Here is a 909-nt window from a genome sequence, read left to right on the forward strand (position 1 = left end):
GAATGCAGCATTATAGAAAACAAGTAAGCAAGATTTTTGAGATCATGTTGAAGCTACAACTGTGTATACATATATACATTGCATGGATTTGTTTCTCTGCATGGACGCTTACTGTATATCAATTTGGAATAAAATAAAAAAAATTAAACCTTGGTTTAGCAAATTTACAAGACATCTTTATTGATAACTTAAATGCACAAATTAAGACATAATACATAAATGTAAATACCCTTTTTCTCTCATTTTGAATATACACTAAAGCTCTGTTGGGAAAAAAAACTATATCACATATATAACACTCAAGGCTTTAAACTACCAGATAATATTCAAACCCCTAATACTCATTACAAAGTATTGTTTGAGAAAAAAATAAATGATGACTTCCTCACTTAGTACTGAGCTGTTTGTTGTTAATATCATATATCATATACTGAAATAGAACCAGTCATGATATTGTCAGGCATCATTCACCATATATCCTTCTCCATCATGTTTTAAATTAGATTAGCATCTGCCATTTGCACATATTTGTTATGAGGATTGTAACAACTGCAAGCTTATATAAAAAACTAAGAAATATCTATTTACAAACGAAATATCAATACATATGGTGATGGGGCTGTTAGTAGCCTTTACGTCCTCTAAATCTCTGACGGGTGTCCAGCTGTAAAGAAAAAACATTATAAAATATATTTTCAAGTTAATTCCGAGAAAATTCCAACATGATTTACTTTCATATATCAGATTATGTACACTGACTCCAGTCAGCTATACAGGTATATTTAACATAGTTAAATCTCTTACCAGTGATCGTTTACATTCAAAGAAAGTAGTTCTAAGCGCAAAGCATTCTTGTGGCACAGAAGGATCATTGGACAGAAGACATTCTCTTGGAGTCTTCCTATGCTA

The 909-nt window shown here is 31.0% G+C and overlaps 1 protein-coding gene across 2 annotated transcripts in view; it reads right to left on the minus strand.

The window, feature by feature from the left end:
• Positions 1-154: 154 nt before the first annotated feature.
• Positions 155-909, minus strand: part of LOC119587167 (cytochrome c oxidase assembly factor 5-like) — a 3371-nt gene continuing 2616 nt past the window's right edge. For both annotated transcript variants that reach the window (XM_037935932.1, XM_037935933.1), the window contains exons 3-4: positions 805-906; positions 155-664 (exon numbers count right to left, since the gene is read on the minus strand). In XM_037935932.1, the coding sequence (XP_037791860.1) occupies positions 623-664; positions 805-906 (144 nt within the window). In that variant the 3' untranslated portion in view covers positions 155-622. The remainder of the gene's footprint in view (positions 665-804; positions 907-909) is intronic.

This window comes from Penaeus monodon, chromosome 22, assembly GCF_015228065.2.
Source record: "Penaeus monodon isolate SGIC_2016 chromosome 22, NSTDA_Pmon_1, whole genome shotgun sequence".
NCBI classification, from domain to species: domain Eukaryota; kingdom Metazoa; phylum Arthropoda; class Malacostraca; order Decapoda; family Penaeidae; genus Penaeus; species Penaeus monodon.